The 18,274-nt window shown below is 42.2% G+C and overlaps 1 protein-coding gene across 1 annotated transcript in view; it reads left to right on the plus strand.

Annotated features, from left to right (window-relative positions):
• The first annotated feature begins 2,119 nt into the window (after positions 1-2,119).
• VPS33A (VPS33A core subunit of CORVET and HOPS complexes) overlaps positions 2,120-18,274 on the plus strand; it is a 29,571-nt gene continuing 13,416 nt past the window's right edge. The window contains 6 exon segments of the mRNA NM_001046049.2: positions 2,120-2,272; positions 5,748-5,813; positions 6,443-6,570; positions 8,013-8,199; positions 13,940-14,056; positions 15,114-15,288. Coding sequence (NP_001039514.1) covers positions 2,171-2,272; positions 5,748-5,813; positions 6,443-6,570; positions 8,013-8,199; positions 13,940-14,056; positions 15,114-15,288 — 775 coding nt within the window. The 5' untranslated portion in view covers positions 2,120-2,170.

Raw genomic sequence — 18,274 nt, forward strand, 5'->3', positions numbered from 1 at the left:
ATTGTGCAGTAGTTTGAACGTTCTTTGGCATTGCTTTTCTTTGGGATTGGAATGAAAACTGACCTTTTCCAGTCCTGTGGCCACTGCTGAGTTTTCCAAATTTGCTGGCATATTGAGTGCAGCACTTTCACAGCATCATATTTTAAAATTTGAAATAGCTCAACTGGAATTCCATCACCTCCACTACCTTTGTTCGTAGTAATGTTCCTAAGACCCACTTGACTTTTCATTCCAGAATGTCTGGCTCTAGGTGAGTGATCATACCACCATGATCATCTGGGTCATGAAGATCTTTTTTGTATAGTTCTGTGTATTCTTGCCACCTCTTCTTAATATATTCTACTTTTGTTAGATCCATACCATTTCTGTCCTTTATTGTATGTATTGTATGTCCCATCTTTGTATGAAATGTTCCCTTGGTATATCTAATTTTCTTGAAGAGATCTCTGGTCTTTCCCATTCTATTGTTTTCCTCTGTTTCTTTGCACTGATCACTGAGGAAGGCTTTCTTATCTCTCCTTGCTATTCTTTGAAACTCTGCATTCAGATGGGTATATCGTTCCTTTTCTCCTTTGCCTTTCACTTCTCTTCTTTTCACAGCTATTTGTAAGGCCTCCTCAGACAACCATTTTGCCTTTTTGCATTTCCTTTTCTTGGGGATGGTCTTGATCCCTGCCTCCTGTACAATGTCATGAGCCTCCGCCCACAGTTCTTCAGGCACTCTATCAAATCTAATCCCTTGAATCTATTTCTCACTTCCATTGTATAATCGTAAGGGGTTTGATTTTGGTCATACCTGAATGGTCTAGTGGTTTCCCCTACTTTCTTCAATTTGTCTGAATTTGGCAATAAGCCTCTTTCACCAGATCCCAAATAGCCAGTTAAACACTCAAAGTATTGAAAAGCATGTATCTTTCTACTAAGCTATTTATTGAGTAATTATTAAATTATGGGCACCCTGCTAAGCCTTTTACATAGATTACACGATGTAGATTACATCCTGTTTCATCTTTGCAACTCACCAGGTAACATGCGAATTTTACCTGGATTTTACTTCAGATACTAGTTAGGTGAAATACCGTGTCGTATAAATGTCTACTAGGAAGAGCTAAACAGAAAAGTCACTCAAGGTTCCCTCAGCCCTTAGCCATTTTTGTAATTTTAGCCTACAAACTCAAAAGAGCAAAGCACAGGACCTTTAGATTGCTATAGTTTAAAAGATTTATTAAAAGATTTAAGACATTGCTATAACTTAAAAAATGGAAGAAAAGTTATGAACAACCTAGACAGCATATTAAAAAGCAGAGACATTACTTTGCCAACAAAGGTCCGTCTAGTCAAAGCTATGGTTTTTCCAGTAGTCATACATGGATGTGAGAGTTGGACTATAAAGAAAGCCCGAGTGCCTAAGAATTGATGCTTTTGAACTGTGGTGTTGGAGAGGACTCTTGAGAGTCCCTTGGACAGCAAGGAGATCCAACTAGTCCATCCTAAAGGATATCAGTCCTGAATATTCACTGGAAGGACCTATGCTGAAGCTGAAACTCCAGTACTTTGGCCACTTGATGCGAAGAATTGACCCATTTAAAAAGCGCCTGATGCTGGGAAAGAATGAAGGCTGGAGAAGGGGACGACAGAGGATGAGATGGTTGGATGTCTTCAACGACTCAATGGACATGAGTTTTAGTAAACTCTGGGAGTTGGTGATGGACTGGGAGGCCTGGCGTGCTGCAATCCATGGGTTTGCAGAGTTGGACACGACTGAGCGACTGAACTGACTCACTGAAAAGATTTCCATTCAAATATAGCTTCATTATCATTTTACAGAGAGTATACTTGCTAAGAAGAAACCCTCAATTTTTAAACCGGACGTGCAAGATCTAGTCTCTGTGCTTAAACTCAATCAGCACCCAGCTCAGGTGCCCTGGACTGTGGAGTAGTCTGGATGGGGTCTTGGGATGCCTCAGAACCCACGCGGTCGAGGAAAGAGGCGGGCACTAGGACCCGGAGGGAGAGTGGCAGATGCCCTCCCATTCCGGTTTTCCGGGTTCGGCGTGCTGTCAGCGGCCCTGGTCACGTGAACCTATCGTCACGTGATAGCGTCGGTGGGCCACACGTAGGGGAATGCAGATCTGGTTCGAGTAGGGGGTTAAGGGGGCGGTGGGGCAAGATGGCGGCACACTTGTCCTACGGGCGAGTGAACCTCAATGTGCTGCGCGAGGCAGTGCGTCGCGAGCTGCGCGAGTTCCTGGACAAGTGCGCAGGAAGCAAGGTGAGGGACAGTGCGCCGCGACACCGCCGTCCGGCCTGGCCTCATCCGGTCCCTAACTGCCTGGGCTCCAAGTGTACTAGGTCTCCTAGGGCTTCCAGGGAGGAGAGCCGGCGGAAACGATAAGTCGGGGAGAGGGGCCTTTTGGTGGGGCTTCCATCGCAATGTACGCGTGGCATCGCTGTTGTTTCATGGCTGCAGAATAAGCCACCGTGTTGTCTCAGCCCTTCGTGAACCAGCTTGTGTCAGGTGCCCCTCCGGTCCAGAGAGGCGGATCCGGTGCTCCCTGCCCAGTTCCCACCCAAGATATTGGAACTGGGGAGGCGGCCACGCCCAGGAACGTAGCTGCACCAGTGTCCATTCATTACAAAGATCATACGTGTCGTTATAGATCATATTCTCAAAAGAATTAACATGAACTACCAACACCTTGCGATCTGCTGCTCACTGGAATCGTGAGAAGTCGTAACTATCTGAGATTTTTAACGTCAGCTTACTTTAATAGTATTGTTTTTCTTGTTAGATGTTTATTAGCACCCAATTCACAATGGAATCAGAAACCGTAGATCAGGAACTTCATAGGACTTCTTTTAAGTGGTATTACCTCCCTCCTCTCCCTTTAGGATTTATCAGTCTTCTAAGTAACTGGCAATATAACTCTGAAGAGAAGAGGAAAATTGGGGAAATTCAGCAGTCAGTATTAGAAAAAATAGGACCCCAAGAGGTGGGGTGAGTGCTAGCAGCTATGGATAGAAAACAAAAGCAGGCTAAGTCCTAGGCGCCCAGTTCCAGCTCATTAAATAACTCTGAAATCTGAATGAGATCATGGATTGTATCAGTGTCAATACCCTGGTTGTAGAGTCTATTGTATTGTAATTGTCTATAGTTTTGCGAAATGTTTGCATTGGGGGAAACTGGACAAAGCATATTGGGGAGTCTCCCTGTATTGTTTCTTCAACTGAATATTTATAATTCTACAGATGTCTCAATAAAAATTCAATTTAAAAAAGAAAGAAAAGGAACTGACATTGGAGTTTAGCAGTAGAAATGCTCAGAGGATCCCAGAGCAGTGCTCAGTGAGGTCGTTCAGTCCCAGGCTGGAGACTTGACTTCTTTATGCTGTTTATATTCAAGGTCCTAATATGGCCTTGGATGTTTTTTAAGAATTAATTAGTCTATTTATTTTTATTTTTGCTTGCGTTGGGTCTTCGTTGTGCCTGTGAGCTTTCTCTAGTTGCAGAGTTTGGGGCTACTCTCTAGTTTTGGTGTCCGGGCTTCTTCTTGCCGTGGCTTCTCTCCTTGTGGAGCGCGGGCTCTCTGTGCACAGGCTCTTTAGTTGCAGCATGCAGGCTCGGTAGTTGTGGCTTGCTGGCTCTAAGGCACGTGAGCTTCAGTAGCAGCATGGGGGCTCATTAGTTGTGGTTCAAGGGCCCTTGAGCATGCAGACTTCAGTAGTTGCAGTACTTGAGCTCAGTGGTTGTGGTGCATGGGCTTAGCTGTTCCGAGGCATATAGAATCTTCCCAGACCAGAGATCAAACCCATGTCCTGTGCATGGCAAGTGGACTTCCATCCACTGTGCCACCAGGGAGTCCTGGACATGTTACTTAAACTTTCTGAGCCTTTAAAATTTTTCTCAAAATAAACTTTGTAATACCTATATCAGAGGTTTTAGTTTTTATAATTGAATTGTATGCTACTTATAAAATAGTAGGTTGAACTGTTGCATTTGACAGTTTCCATGTGGTTCAGTCTAATAATAATACTGTGACACAGATACACAGCAAACTACAGTTCCTTGTTTTCTCTAATTGTTCAGTCGCTCAGTCGTGTCCAACTCTTTGCAACCCCATGGACTTTAGCACTCCAGGCTTCCCTGTCCTTCACCACCTTCTGTGGCTTGCTCAAACTCATGTTCATTAAGTCAGTGTTGCCATTCAACCATCTGGTCCTCTGTCGTCCCCTTTTCCTCCTGCCTTCACTCTTTCCCAGCATCAGGGTCTTTTCAGCTCTTCACATCAGATGGCCAAAGTCTTGGAGCTTCAGCTTCAGCATCAGTCCTTCCAATGAATATTCAGGGTTTATTTCCTTTAGGACTGACTGGTTTGATCTCCTTGCAATCCAAGGGACTCAAGAGTCTTCTTCAGCACCACAGTTCAAAAGCCTCAGTTCTTCAGTGTTCAGCCTTCTTTATAGTCCAATTCTTGCATCTATACATGACTACTGGAAAAACCATAGCTTTGACTAGACTGGCCTTTGTTGACAAAGTAGTGTCTCTGCTTTTTTAATACGCTGTCTAGTTTGGTCATAGCTTTTCTTCCAAGGAGCAAGTGTCTTTTAATTTCTTGCCTGCAGTGATTTTGGAGCCCAAGAAAATAAAGTCTGTCACTGTTTTCATTGTTTCCCCATGTATTATCCATGAAGTGATGGAACTAGATGCCATGATCTTTGTCTTTTGAATGTTGAGTTTTAAGCCAGCTTTTTCACTCTCTTTCATCTTCATCAAGAGGCTCTTTAGTTCCTCTTTACTTTCTGCCATAAGGGTGGTGTCATCTGCATATTTGAGGTTATTGATATTTCTCCCAGCAATCTTGATTCCACTTAGTGCTACATCCAGTCCGGCATTTCACATGATGTGCTCTGCATATAAGTTAAATAAGCAGGGTGACAATATACAACCTTGACGTACTCCTTTCCCAATTTTGAACCAGTCTGTTGTTCCATGTCTGGTTCTAACTGTTGCTTCTTGACCTGTACACAGCTTTCTCAGTAGGCAAGTCAGGTGGTCTGGCATTCCCATCTCTTGAAGAATTTTCCAGTTTGTTATGATCCACACAAAGGCTTTAGCATGGTCAATAAAGCAGAAGTAGATGTTTTTCTGGAATTCTCACTTTTTTTATGATCCAGCAGAAGTTGGCAATGTGATCTCTGGTTCCTCTGCCTTTTCTAAATCCAGCTTGAATGTCTGGAAGTTCTTGGTTCACATATTGTTGAAGCCTCCCTTGGAGAATTTTGAGTATTACTTTGCTAGCATGTCAAATGAGTGCAGTTGTGCAGTAGTTTGAGCATTCTTTGGCATTGCCTTTCTTTGGGATTGAAATGAAAACTGACCTTTCCCAGTCCTGTGGCCACTGCTGAGTTTTCCATATTTGCTGGCATATTGAGTGCAGCACTTTAACAGCATCCTCTTTTAGGATTTGAAATAGCTTAGCTGGAATTCCATCACCTCCACTAGCTTTGTTCCTAGTGATGCTTCCTAATGCCCACTTGGCTTTGAAGGACAGTGATTAAATCTTAAGTTTCCTAGGACTGCCAGTAACATTACTTGCCTTGATGCTGGTTTTTATTTTTTATTTTTTTAAGATCCACACGATATAAATGTGACCAGAGCCAGTTACAGTCTGTTTATTCAGACTTTGAGGGCAGTAGTTGTTGAAATTCTTGACATTAACTGTAATGTTCATTTCTCCCCTCTTGTAGGCAATAGTTTGGGATGAGTATCTCACTGGACCCTTTGGCCTGATTGCACAGTATTCACTGTTGAAGGTAAGTGAATTGTTCAGGTTTTGTTCAGGAATTAATAACTGTGTACTTCAGCAATAGTAAATGGCTTGCAGGGCTGTTTGGTCTTTATAAAACAGCTGCTAATGTATGGCTAACATTTTGTATACAGTGATCCTTTGGTTAATGATTCTATATTGATCCTATTTGCTCTCATTGTTATCATTTAGTCGCTAAGTCGTGTCTGACTTTTCTGTGACCCTTTAGACGGTAGCCTACCAGGCTCCTCTGTCCATGGGATTTCCCTGGCCAGAATACTGGAATGGGTTGCCATGTCCTTCTTCAGGGGATCTTCCTGATCCAGGGATCAAACCTGCATCTCCTGCATTGGGAGGTGTACTCTTTTACCACTGAGCCACCACAGAAGTCCAGCATTATATGACTGTTACCTGGTATCTTTGATAGTTTATTGCATTAGAGTCATTTACACTCAAAGACTGTCACAGTGACTTCATCCTGAAACCTTATTGTTAATACAGCTGGCTTGGGGAAATCTAAATTTTGAGAACAAAGCATTGATGTGCATCGACTGCAAGTGTTTCTGATGTCTGAGTCTGACTATGATACTTAAAGTTGAGTGATTTTGTTAACCTTTTGTGTATGTGTTTTCTTAGGAACATGAAGTGGAAAAAATGTTTACGCTTAAAGGAAGTCGTTTGCCAGCAGCCGATGTCAAGAATATAATTTTTTTTGTCAGACCCAGGCTAGAATTGATGGATATCATTGCTGAAAATGTGCTCAGGTATCTCAGAACTTATGTTTGTGCCAGTAGGAGTTAATCCTTCTAATGTTTTTAATGTCCCGAGCTTTTCATTGTAAACCCCTTCTCTTGCCAGTGCCTCGGATAGTGGTCTTTTGCTTCTTGTTTGTTTGTTCTTATTTATTTATCTGGCCATGCTCTGTCTTAGTTGCAGCACTCGGGACCTTTGATCTTCGTTATGGCATGTGGGGTCTTCAGTTGCAGCATGCAAACTCTTTTTTTTTTTTAATATTTATTTATTGGCTGTGCTGGGTCTTTGTTGCTGCACATGGGCTTTTTCTAGTTTCAGAGAGTGAGTTCTACTCTCTAGTTGTGATGTGTGGGCTTCTCTTTGCAGTGGCTGCTCTTGTGGAGCACGGACTCAAGGGCACGTGGGCCTCAGGTGCTGCCGCTCATGGGCTCCAGAGTGCAGGCTCTGTAGCTGTGGTGCGCGGGCTTAGCTGCTCCATGACACGTGGGATATTCCCAGACCAGGAATTGAACCAGTGTTTCCTGCATTGCCAGGCAGTTCCTTAACCACTGGACTATCAGGGAAGCCCATGCAAACCCTTCGTTGGGATCTAGACTGCTGACCAGGGATCCAACCCGAGCCCCCTGCACTGGGAGAACAGAGTCTTAGACCCTTGATCACCAAAGACACCCCAGCAAGTAGTCTTTTAGAAAAACTAGGACAAACATGGAAAAATACAAAAATGGAAATAGGAAACTTGTGGCATTGTTCAAGCAGTCTGAGAGGGCAGTTATTATAAAACCGCATTCTTTTAGGACAGCTAAAAGTTTGGATATGTATCAATAGAAAGGAGCCTGTTTTTAAAAATGAATAACAACAACAAAAAAGCCTACCTCTAATGGTTATACTGATGACAAGGTGCTTGAATTTCATAAGCAAAGTAAGAGCTGATTAAAATTTAATATAGCATCCAGTCTAGAGAGGAAGTTCTGCCAGCTCCATCTGCACTCTGTGATATAATCGATTGATTTTAAGATTTTAAAATCTTAAAAGCCATATGGGCTATTTTGAGAAGTTCACTGTCAAGGAGAGGAGAAAGAAGAGTCAATACTGAGCTTTCATTTGAAAAGGAGTCTCTGTGGCTGCATTGGTTTGGTTAAAGAACCATTTGTTTTCAATAAGACACAGATACACCATTTCAGTAAACCTCAGAGCTTTAATGCCCCTGAAAATAGTTAAAGAGAAAGCTAGAAAATGTACATATTGGCTATGCATCAATGCTGGTTTCCTGTCGGGGGAAAAAAAAGAGAGCAAGAAAGTGACTAACTCTTTGGGTCTGAAAGTCAATGTCATATGTTTATCTCACCAGCATTTATTTAGTGCTTTCTGTGTGCACGGCAATGGGGATAGAGTAAGTGAAATAGTCGAAGACTCTAGGGAGCTCATAAGCTAACAAATGTTCCTTCTTTTGCAGTGAAGACAGACGTGGCCCAGCAAGAGATTTCCACATTTTGTTCGTGCCACGACGTAGCTTATTGTGCGAACAGCGGTTGAAGGATCTGGGTGTTTTGGGATCCTTTATTCATAGGGAGGAGTATAGCCTAGATCTTATTCCTTTTGATGGGGATCTCCTATCCATGGAATCGGAGGGTGCGTTCAAAGTAAGTTTGGCATTTTCTGTTTTAATGTCAGGCTGTGATTTTTGCCCAATTTATGAGCTTGATGGTCATATTCATCTCAGATGTACAGCAGAATGCTTCAGTATTTTTTCAGATTATATTCTATTATGGGTTATTATATTAGGTATAGTTTCATGTGCTGTACGTATATCCTTGTAGCTTTTTTTTTTTGTACTAGTTGGTATCCGTTAGTCCCATACCCCTAATTTGTCCCTCCCCTCTTCCGTGCCCCACTGGTTTCTTGTCTTGTCTTTTTTTTGGATGGGGGGCTGTGAAGTAAAAAAGAATAGCTTTATTGCTTTGCCAGGCAAAGGGGGCCACAGTGGGCTAATGCCCTCAAAACTGTGTGTCCCCTCCTGGAGGGAGTAGTGAGGAGTTTTATAGCAATGGTCCAAAGAGGGCGTGAGCAGCTTGTGGACACGCTTCTGATTGGTCATTGGTGAGATGCATGGAGGTCAGCATCATCAACCTTCTGATTCCAATGGGTCTGGAGTCTGCATGCTTAATGAGCAGCATACAGTTAACTTCTGCCACCTGGTGGGGATGTCAGTAGCTGGTGTCTGGGCTTACTAAGGCTCAGGTTCTTTGTGTCTCAGCGCAGAAGGGATTCAGTGAGAGGCAAAGGGTTAGGCAAGAAGCAGAGTTATTAACATGGGACACTTGTAAGAGGTGCAGGCCGGCAGGTGGGGGCTCTGCCACCGCTAGTTGGTTTTCTGTGTCTGTAAGTCTGTTTCTGTTCTGTGTATACATTCATGGTATTATCTTTGCAGATTTCACATATGAGTGGTATCACGTAGTGTTTGTCTTTTTCTGTCTTATTTCGCTAAGCATAATATTCTCTAGGTCCATCCATGTTGCTACAAATGGCACTATTTCATTCTTTTTTAATGGATGAGTAATATTCCATTGTACACTTGCTAAGTTGCTTCAGTTATATCCAACTCTGTGTGAGCCCATGGATTGTAGGTCTGCAGGCTCCTCTGTCCATGGTATTCTCCAGATGAGAATACTGGAGTGGGTTGCCATGCCCTCCTCCAGGGGATTGAACCCATGTCTCCTGCATTGGCAGGTGGGTTCTTTACCACTAGTGCCATTTGGGAAGCCCAATATTCCATTGTGTGTGTGTGTATACAGTCACATACATTTATACATTTATATACACACACACACCCACACACCCGCCACCCCCTCCATGTCTTCATCATCCATTCATCTGTTAATGAGCACTTGGGTCGCTTCCATGTCTGTTGTAATTAGAACTCTCATGAATGTTGGGGTACATACAGTATCTTTTCAATTAGTGTTTTTATTTTTTCCAGATATATATCCGGGAGTGGGATTGCTATTTCACATGGCAATTCTAGTTTTTTAAGGAACCTTCATACTGTTTTCCATAGTGGCTGCACCAATTTATATTCCCACCAGTAGCGTGGGAGGGTTCCCTTTTCCCTTTGCTCCATACCCCCTCCAGCATTTATTATTTGTAGCCTTTTTAATGATGGCCATTTTCACTGGTGTAAGGTGGTACCTCAACGTAGTTTTGATTTGCATTTTTCTAATAATTAGTGACATTGAGCATCTTTTCATGTACCTACTGCTGCTGCTGCTGCTGCTGCTAAGTCGCTTCAGTCATGTCCGACTCTGTGCGACCCCATAGACGGCAGCCCACCAGGCTTCCCCGTCCCTGGGATTCTCCAGGCAAGAACACTGGCCATCAGTATATCTTTTTTGTAGAAATGTCTGTTTATACCGTATGCTTATTTTTTTTATTGGAGTGTTTATTTTTTCGTTAAGTTGTATGAGCTGTTTGTATATTTTGGAAATTAAGCCCTTGTCCATCGCCTTGTTTGAAAATAACTTCTCCCAGTTCGTATGTTGTCTTCATTTTGTTTATAGTTTCCCTTGCTTTGCAAAAGCTTATAAATTTGATTAGGTCCAATTTGTTTATCTTTGCTTTTATTTCTATTGCCTTGGGAGACTGACCTAAGAAAACATTGGTATGATTTATGTCAGAATGTTTTGCCTACATTCTCTTCTAGGAGTTTTATGGTATCACATCTTATATTTAAGTAAACATGGCACTTTTTAAACAAATTTTCTTGGTTGATTTATATTTTTGGCTGCAGTGGGTCTTTGTTGCTGCGCTAGGGGGCTAGTTGCCGCAAGCACGGGCTACTCTCTAGTTGTCTCTTGACTTAGTTTGTGATAGTTTTTGCTATGTGTACATCTTTCTAAGTATATTCTGTACTCAGATGAGTGCACAAATCATGAGTATAAAGTTTGATGGATTTTCACAAAGTGAAAACACCTGGGACTCTGCTTAAAAAGAAAACAACAAGAATGCTACCAGTATTCCAGAATGCCTCCTTTTGCCACTCTAGTGACTCCCCACCCTCTGTGTGTCTTCTTAATGTAATCATGTTTATCTGTGTTTCCTTCTTTGAATTTTGCGTATGTGACAGGGATCCTGCTGGTCTGGAGACGAGAACTTTTGAGAAGCACTGGTGTTGTGCCCAAAGTTATTTGAAACTTTTTCTTCTGTATTATGTTGTTACTGTGATCACCATCTTCAAAGAGTTAACCTGAGGAAGAACTCAGTGGCACCCCTGATGAATTTTATAACCAAGAGAGTTTCTTGGCTCTTTTTTTTAAAGTCATGTTCCCCATTGTTTTGCTTACAACAAACCTCTTCCAGTGGTAGTACAGATTTCTCCACCTGCCCCCCGCCCCCAACCTAATGTTTTATATGAAACATACAGAAAAGTTGAAGCTTGAAAGAATGGTACAGTGAACACCTGTATACTCATCACCTAGATTCTGGAATTAACATTTTGCTGTATTAACTTTAAATCACGTACCTATAATGATGTACCCTGGTGTAATCAATTCACATCTGTGTAATTAATGTGACTCGGTAGCAGCTGAGGAAAACTTGCCCCAGCATGACAAAACCTGCCCAGAGGAGAGATTTCCTGTTTATTTAACCGCTGGTTTGCAAGAAAGGACAGAATTCTTTTTTGCCAAGAATTTCAAGCCCTTGGCTGTATATGTTCACTGAAGATTCTATTTTAGAAATCAAGGATTTTGCCTGGATAATAAAGCTAAGAATTCTACTTGAATGTTAAATTCAAGTCCGATTTCTAATAGAGGTGAAGTAATTATACTTATTTATTGGATTTTAAACAGTGAGCATAATTAGGTTTTTGGTTTCTTTTTTTTTTGGCATCAGGAGACACATGTGGACCTTTCTGTGCTTTGGGGATTTGATTTTGATTGTCTTGAACATTGTACTGTACAGAATGTGGGAATTAGAGTTCAGTTCAGTTGAATGCTCAGTCACAGGGCTTAAACTGTTTTGGCCTTCACTAGTACATGTAGGAATGAATACATAGAAAATCTGCCTACCTCCTTTTTAAACATTGCAAGATATTCTACTGTATAGGCATGTGGGACTTTGGGGTCAAAAAAACATGTATATTTAAATGTTAATGGGTATTAGCATTTGTCCCCTCCAAAAATGTCCTCATGGCTGAAATACCAGGTGAAATTCCACAAGCACAGAATAGAGGGATATTAGGACAAATAATCACCCACCACCAGTCATATGACAGCAAAAAATTCAAGATAAATATGTATCCTCAACTTTTAAATCTTTTTTAAGAGATAGAATTATAAAAGGAATATCTTTATAGTAATGCAGCTTTCTAAATTTAAACAATTAATACTACTTTGAGAGATGTTCTCTAATTTTTTTTTTTTTAATTTTGTCTTGGCTCTGCTCCGATAGGGAGTTTTAAGTAATTTTTCCATAAAGTATGTCTCTGGACATTCTTGATTTGGCTGTGTCGTATGTGGTGAAATGTTAGCATTGCCAGGCTTGGAAGAGCCACCAGGCATTACTTTCAGTGAAGACCAAGCATCCTCACAGGCTCCTTCCAGGCACAGCCCCCCTTCCTCCCTGGGGCAGAACAGATGAATTCCGCCCTCTCATCCTGAATCCCTCCAGCGTCCCCTCCCTCCTGGCTTTGGAGGCTACAGACATGTCAGGAGGGTCAGTGACGGGTGTCTGGTCCAGTGTTCCATTCTGACTTATGAGTGGATGATGATTATGAAAAGGAAAAATCCAAATGATTTCTAATTGTTATATAATAAAATAATAGAAAAATAAAATAATAAAACTATTGTTAATAAGAGCTATATGTGAATATCACTAGAAAAGCTAATAATTTTATTTATATTTTATTATTATATTAATAATGTTAAATATTAATATTGTAAATAATGACAAAAGCTAACATAAGCACTTGTATGTTTCAGGTCCTGGGATGAAATGTTTTACGTGTGTTTTCCTCATTTAATCCATATACTGTGTTGAATATACTCCTTCTGCAGACAATAAGGCATAGAGAAATTATCTAATTGCCCCAGGGCACCAGCTGGGCAGTGACACAGCTGAGGTTCGGAACAAGACAACCAGAGTCAGGAACCTGTGCTCCTACCAGTGTCAAAACTTCTGGAGTCTCTCCTGTCACTTCCTAGCTGTTCACTTCCTAGCTGTTTTTTTTATTTTTAACTTTTTATTTTGTATTGGAATATAGCCAATTAACAATGTGGTTTTTTCATTTTTATTATAATTTTCATAATTTATTGACTTTTTAGGTTTTCTTCCCTTGAGTTGTCACTTTTGTGCCACTTTTGTGTATTATGTTTATTTTTATTTCTATGTTTTATTTTCAATTAGAGAATAATTGCTTTACAATGTTGTGTTGGTTTCTGCCATACAACAACGTGAATCAGCCATAAGGATACGTATGTCCCTCCCTCTTGAACCTCCCTCCCACCTCCCCCAGCTGGTTTGGTGTGTATTTTTGTTTTGTGTCCCTTTTTCTATGCCAAAGAAGCATAATTTTGCCTGCTTTACAAAATTTACCCTGTATACTTCATAAGGCAAAATATATTTTCTGAAAATGGGATCACTCTAAAGATGTTCAGCTGCCCCTTTTTCATTTCTCAAGATGTTACGGCCTTCAGTCGGCGTCAGTGTGTGTGAAAATCTGTGTCATGTTTGTAAAGACTGCCGTGTACCCCGTTGTGAGGTCACCTGGGATTCTGGGGCTCAGGGAATACGTGCACTCGTGGGCATCGCCACGTGGCCTCCCGCAGTGCCCTCCTAGCCTCTGCACTCGCCACTGTGAGTGAGGGAGCCTGGTTCCCTTCTCAGTCTTTCTTGGTGGTAGTGGTCTAGTCAAGAAGTCATGTCCAACTCTTTGTTACCCCTTGGACTGTAGCCCGCCAGGCTCCTCATCCATGGGATTCTCCAGGCAAGAACACTGGAGTGGGTTGCCATTTCCTCCTCCAGGGGATCTTCCCGATCCTGCTTGCCAGGCAGATTCTTTACCACTGAGCCATATGGAAAGCCCGTAAAATCTTTTCTAATCAGTAGCTTATTCAAGAGCTGGTAAACTAGGAGGAGTGCCTTCCAGAAGGCTCTGCCCTGGGAGAATTGCTTCCTAGCTGTCCCCTGATGGCACAGCTCTTGGGCTCCTGGCCTGGGCTGCCAAACAGCAGCTTCGTAAACTGGACCCCAGTTTGCAGCTTCCTGGCAAAGTGGGGAAGTGGAACCCATCTTACCCAGTGGCTGCCAAGTCCCACCACCAGACGGAGGCAGGCACCACAAGGCACCCAGGTGACCGTGACTGTAACTAGCCCTTCCTCTCCACAGGAGTGCTATCTGGAAAGTGACCAGACCAGCCTGTACCATGCAGCCAAGGGGCTGATGACCCTGCAAGCTCTGTACGGGACTATCCCCCAGATCTTTGGGAAAGGAGAGTGCGCCCGGGTGAGAAACGGGAGATGCTTCTGGTGGTGGAGCAAGGGCCCCCTGGTGCCTGGGATGGGGAGGAGTGGGAATCTGTTTTGATTTGAAAATTCGCATACTTGCTAAAATTTCTTTATAGCTCCCAAATTGGCACAGTGCTCTGCAGATACGCTCAGGGAAGCAGTAATTTGTATCATCCAGTAATTGAAGTTGCGCATGTTCTCAGCTGAGATCACAGCAAGCAACGCTCTGCCTTCAACTCATACCATGAACAAGTGTGATTTTTGCCACTATACTGCCGTGCAGTACTCATTGCCACTTCTGTGTGTGTGTGTGCATTTTTGTGCCTTTTTTTTTCAGTTGGTGATTTCACTGTTAAAATGGCCCCCAGCGGTGGTGCGGAAGTGCTATCCAGTTTTCAGAATGTAGGAAGGCTATGATGGTCCTTTAGGGAGAAAACTCATATTAGATGAGCTTCATTTAGTGTAAATGATAGTGTTGGAGAATCAACAGCATATATTTAATGTCTTTAAATAGAACACACATAAAACAAGATTATATATTGATCAGATGATGAAAGTGTTGTAATCAGAGACTCAAGAAGCCCTCACCCTAATGGCCCTGCAGAGCGGTGGTTCAGTATTCACTGATTCAGCATTCATGGTGACTTTATAGAATAGAACTTCCGTGAATAATAGAAATAGACTTTGATTTTATGCCTCGTTGAGAAATAGCTGGTAAAGTGTAAGCACTGGAATGGGCATCCAACATGGAGTGGTTTTCTGTCACTGTTTATTTCTTGTCCATCTCACTCTTCCACCATTTTTCTCCAGTTTTTACTTTTTTGATACTTTGCATTTTTAGCTGTTTTTTTTTTTTTTGGCTGTGCCATGTGGCACATGGATATTAGTTCCCTGATCAGGGATCAAACCTGGGCCCCTTGCAGTGGAAGTGCAGAGTCTTAACTATTGGATCACTAGGGAAGTTCTAGCCAATTTTTTTTTTTTTAGTCCTAGCCAGATTTTTAAATCTGCTTATGCCCAGGAGAGTCCCACCTGACCCCATGTTTTGTTTCCAGCAAGTGGCCAATATGATGATCAGGATGAAGAGAGAGTTTACAGGAAGCCAGAATTCAATATTCCCTGTGTTTGATAATCTCTTGTTGCTTGATCGGAACGTGGATTTGTTATCGCCTCTCGCCACTCAGCTTACATACGAAGGACTCATTGATGAAATTTATGGCATTCAGAACAGTGAGTAAAGTAACCCTGCCTTTTACCAATAGGTAATCTGATAGGAATATCCAAAAGACCAGTTGAAATTTTTTTTCAAAGAAAAACCCATATTCTAAGCAGTATTTATTATAGTGGACAGAGAAGAAAAAATATGCCGAAATTGTAATTCAAAAGACCATTTTTTTTTCAGGAGACACTTCCTTTCTAAATAACTCAGTATTTGGAAAAATTAAAATGCGGACTTTAGACACTAGGATTCAGTGACATCTGAGCACACTGTCCTTGTTGGTCACACATAGGCTGGCGAGTGTTTACTGCACAGGGCTGTGTGTGCCCCCTGTGAGCAGAGGCCCAGGGCTAAATGCAGGTGGCCCTGCAGTTGGAGAACATAGATTCCAAGGTGGGCAGTCATTCAGGAAAGCTTATGGACGAGGTGGCTTTTGTACTGGATTTGGAAAGGTGGGTAGAATATAGGGGGGTGTTGCTGGTGAGGGGCAGTCAGCATAATACCTGTGGGGAACCATGGGGCAAATAGCTTGCTGAGGCAGGGGGCACAGCCGGGTACATTCTGGGAGAAAGGTGATAGATAACAGGAGGTTGGAGACACTTGATGATAGACTTGAAGGCCTACTAGAGTTAGGCTTAACAGACAGTTGGGGTCAGAGATCACAAGTGTGTTTTATTTGGTTTTGACCGCATGCTTTGTGCCTGTTTCTGTCACTGTTTAAAATTGGAGAAGACTGTAATAATGATCTTGATGTATTCCATATCTTTAAAAACCTATGAGGCTCTGGCAACCCCATGACCACATTCCTATGTGGCAGCTGGTGCCCAGTGAATATCCCTTCTTTAGACAGGCCCTTCTCTCTAGAATACCACAGATTCCACCACTCCTGTCCCATCCAGGCCTCCTTCCCTCATTTACATGAGCCCCAGTCTCTTTTGGCATCCTGAATTATATCACAGGGAGCCAAGGAAGAGCCTTGGAGGAAAGCATGGAGGCAGAAAGCCAGCTGGTGGTGGCCAGGGCTCAGGAAAAGGGTGGGGAGTCAACTCCTGTTGGGTACGGGATTTCCTTTGGGTTTTTTGTTTTTTAATTTTTTGGTTGCACCACGAGGCATGCAGTATCTTAGTTTAGCAAGTAGGAATTGAACCCGCACCCCCTGAAGTGGAAGCATGGAGTCTTAACCATTGGACTGCCAGGGAAGTCCCAGGGTTTTCTTTTGGGATAAAAAAAGTTCTGGAACTAGAGACCAGCTGTGGTTGTAGAAAGTTGTGTATGTAATAAATGCTTTTGTAAAATGGTTAAAATGGTAAGTTTTATGTTAGGTGTATTCTACCATAAGAATGCATGGAGAGCAGATGGATAGATGGATGGCCAAGGGAGTAGATGAAGACACAGCCATGAAGAGGGGTTTCCACAAAGCAGAGTCTTTAATGATAAGGCTGTGAAAAGTCTTATTTTTAAATTATTTGTTTCAAAATTAGGCTTTTTTTTTTTTTTTTGGCTGTGTTGAGTCTTTTTTGTGGTGCAGGGGCTCAGTAGTTGCAGTACATGGGGTTAGTTGCCCTGCAGCATGTGGGATCCCAGTTCCCCGTCCAGGGATCAAACCCAAGATCCCTGCATTGGAAGGCAGATTCCTAACCACTGGACCACCCGGGGAAGTCACCAAGAGATGGCATCTTGAATACTTCTAAAAACTCCATTTCATGGACAGAGGAGTTCTATGCTAGATAGTAGGTGGGAATCAAAGAAATGAGGGAGCCCCTCCTCTCATGGTTGCAGAGAGCAACCACCTAAGAGACCTTTAGAAGGAACTAGGGTTTAGGGCAGGGAGGTGGCCTGGGGAGTGAGGGGAGGCCATGTAAGATAGGTGAGAGGTAGGAAGGGATTCTCCAAGAAGAGAAGGAATATGTGTAAATTCAGTTTCTTGGCAGCAAGGTTTGTTTTTTGTTTTTTTGTGTTTTTTTTTTACAATATAAGTCAAATGTTGATTAAGGGAAAATTGAAAAAAATAAAGAAGGAAAACACACATCTTCCATGATCCCTGAAATCCTGCCCCTAAACTTTGGGACAACGTTAATATTTTGGTGTATTTCCTCATAGTCATTTTTCTATTAAGAGTTTGTTTTCAGTTAACAAAACGACTGAGCAACTTCACTTTCACTTTTCACTTTCATGCATTGGAGAAGGAAATGGCAACCCACTCTAGTGTTCTTGCCTGGAGAATCCCAGGGATGGGGAAGCCTGATGGGCTGCCGTCTGTGGGGTCGCACAGAGTTGGACACGAGTGAAGTGACTTAGCAGCAGCAGCAGCAGAATCAGCTTGTACAAATTATTCTGAAAAATTTTGGGGGGTGGGTTGTGGGAGCCCACGCAGCTTGTGGGGTATATTAGTTCCTTGACCAGATTTTGATTGAACCTGGATTGAACCCAGGTCTTCACAGAGAAAGCGCTGAGTCCTAACCACTGGACTAGGTACAGGGATTCCCTGAACCTCGTTTTTGATTTGGTATAAGATGAGCATTTTCTCAGCATATGTATAATTTTAATAGCTTAATTAAAGTCCATAATATATATTATACCATGGTTTGTACAACCATTCCCCTAATGGTGGGCAATTTATGTTTGGGTTTCTTTTTTTTTAATGGTTATAAAGGCATCTGTGTACATAATTTTTTTTCATATACTGTATTTCTTCCTCTGCATTCTCTGATGCAGGATTTAGGGGTCAGAAGTATTAATGTTATAAGGTCCTTGATTCATACTGCCAAGTTTCTTAGAGTTAAACCAGTTTATATGCTAAGGCAACTCGTAAGAGCATGTAGGGTATTTCTGGAAATGACTAAGTTGGTTTGGAGGGAACACAGGTGGGAGAAGTGGATTAAGGCTACTTAGTGGAGGAACTGGATGCTGTGTTTTGTATGTTTGTTTATAATGCTCATTGCAACCCACCAACTTGATTTCATGATCCACTAACAGGACATGACGTACAGTTTGAAA

Source organism: Bos taurus, chromosome 17, assembly GCF_002263795.3.
Source record: "Bos taurus isolate L1 Dominette 01449 registration number 42190680 breed Hereford chromosome 17, ARS-UCD2.0, whole genome shotgun sequence".
NCBI classification, from domain to species: Eukaryota; Metazoa; Chordata; class Mammalia; order Artiodactyla; family Bovidae; genus Bos; species Bos taurus.